The sequence below is a fragment of the Salvelinus sp. IW2-2015 genome, linkage group LG28, assembly GCF_002910315.2.
Source record: "Salvelinus sp. IW2-2015 linkage group LG28, ASM291031v2, whole genome shotgun sequence".
NCBI lineage: Eukaryota > Metazoa > Chordata > Actinopteri > Salmoniformes > Salmonidae > Salvelinus > Salvelinus sp. IW2-2015.
The window spans coordinates 26752730-26754860 of record NC_036868.1 but is presented as its reverse complement, the minus strand read 5'-3'; the positions used below and the strand labels follow the sequence as shown (position 1 = coordinate 26754860).

The following is a 2131-nucleotide window of genomic DNA, read 5'->3' as shown; positions in this document are numbered from 1 at the left end:
TGCCACATTAAAAGTCCAACTGTCAGTGGGTCTCATCTCCTCTCCCTCTCTCCTTCCTCTCTTCTGTTCCCTCCCTATCTTTTGCTTTTCCTCTGTCACTTCTTCTCTTTCTCTCTCTCTCCTCTCTCTCCTCCACTTGTTCTTCCAGTCCGTCCAGTTCCTCCTGTCTTCAAATGACAGGATTCGCAGAGCGGAAGTTAGCTCAGGCTGGGTTGGGGTTTTGGCTCACCACCAACCACACCACACCCAAACAACACACACATCCAAACAAACACACACAAAAATAAGAAGAATCACCCGAAAAGCACAGCCCTGGGCTGAAACACTCTTTCTCTCTCCAGAAGTGACTTTCCGTCCTCAAGAGGACCTTTCAACTCCGGAAGGCTCTACAAAGTGTTCTTCCACCAACAATATTCCTCGACCAGAACTAGACAACATTTCTCTGACGTGTAAGACAACTGTCGCTCAGATTTTACGCCAGAACTACGAATGTCCCATATCACTACGACTCACTCAACCACACCACAAACACCGATACCTCTCTCTCTCTCTCTCTCTGACGCCCTGTGTATGTAATTTCTCACAGTTAGAGGCATCACCAACACGTTGCTATGGCTTACCATTTGGTGCATTAAATCACTCACCGTATCACACACACAGACTGTAGACAATGATCACATTGGCCACGATCTGCGGTAGGCACAACATTTACAAGCATACTCTGTAACTCCTGCCGTGGTCCCCTATCCTACAGATACACACGGCTGAAGCTACAGCTCAGCTCAGAGGGATGCATCCCGTCCAAGATAAGTCTCTCTCTCTCCCACTTACGCCTCCTGTCTTCTCTCTCTCCGTCTCTCTCTTTCTGTCTCTCTCGAACGCTACGATTTGAGGAGGAAAAGGTCAACCTTCTCTCCATCTCTCTTTTTAATTTCTCCCCTAACCCTCGCTCCCCTTTCTGCATTCGCCCATTTTAGCCCTCTCCTTTTTGTTGTTCTCCTCTCTCCCTCTATTCGTAGCCTCTTTCTCCCTTTCATGTTCTATTATCGTCCTCCCTTTTATCCTGTCTGTCTGTCTGTCTGTCTGTCTGTCTGTCTGTCTGTCTGTCTGTCTGTCTGTCTGTCTGTCTGTCTGTCTGTCTGTCTGTCTGTCTGTCTGTCCCAGCTGTGTCTTAATGGAGATTGGTGGAGTGCTTCCTCCATCTCTCATCCTCTTCTGTCCATCTATCTTTCCTCTCCACTCCCTCCATCTCTCTCTCATATCCTCTCCTATACCTCCATCCCGTTCTCCATCCCTTTCTCCTCCCACTCTTCTGTCTCTCTCTCCGTCCATACGCCTCCGCTGGAGAGTAGCTCTCTGTCTGTCTGTCTGTCTGTCTGCTCAGTCTGAGCGGAGACGGTAGTCGGCAGGGAAATCTGAGCACCATCACCCCAGACAGACAGCCATTAATCAGGAGAGCCCTCCACACTCATCCCACTCCCTCGCCCCCCATACCTCAAACACCCTCTATCAGTCAAGATCATTGTGTGTGTGTGCGCGTGTGTGCGTGTGTGCGTGCATGCGTCCCTGCGTGATTCCAACTCTGAAGTACATGAGTGATGATGAACCAGACTATTCTCTAACAGAGGAGTGCAGCTTTTAGAAAAGCAGTGTTAAGCCCCCGCCATAACCTCACTCGGAACTATAATGGCAAACACTGGGTGTCAACAGAGAGACAGAGGAGAGAAGTAGGGAGAGGTACTGAACAGAGAGAGAGGAGCAGAGAGACATCTTTCAGCTAACACGTTAGGTTATTCGCTTCATGGTTGTGCACAGTGCAGCCGTATGTCAGCTTGACTGTCCTAATAAAGCTTTATGTGCCTTATTTATGGATCACTGCCACAACTCTCCACACAGAGATTAAAGAGGAGGAAAGTCAAACATTAACATGTAATATTTACTCTACATACTGTTAGAAGGAAGTATAACAGGAAGTATGAAACAAAGCTCTCCCTGTATAATAAATAGTGAATGGATGTCTTTGTCTCTTGGGGTATGATGGTTCTGTGGTGTATGATGTTATATGGATGGTTCGGTGGTGTATGATGTTATATGGATGGTTCTGTGGTGTATGATGTTATATGGATGGTTC

The 2131-nt window shown here is 47.6% G+C and overlaps 1 protein-coding gene across 1 annotated transcript in view; it reads left to right on the top strand.

The window, feature by feature from the left end:
• LOC111954482 (1-phosphatidylinositol 4,5-bisphosphate phosphodiesterase beta-1) overlaps window positions 1–2131 on the top strand; it is a 110316-nt gene that overhangs the window by 14006 nt on the left and 94179 nt on the right. Inside the window, 1 exon segment of the mRNA XM_070435850.1 lies at window positions 755–799. Coding sequence (XP_070291951.1) covers window positions 755–799 — 45 coding nt within the window.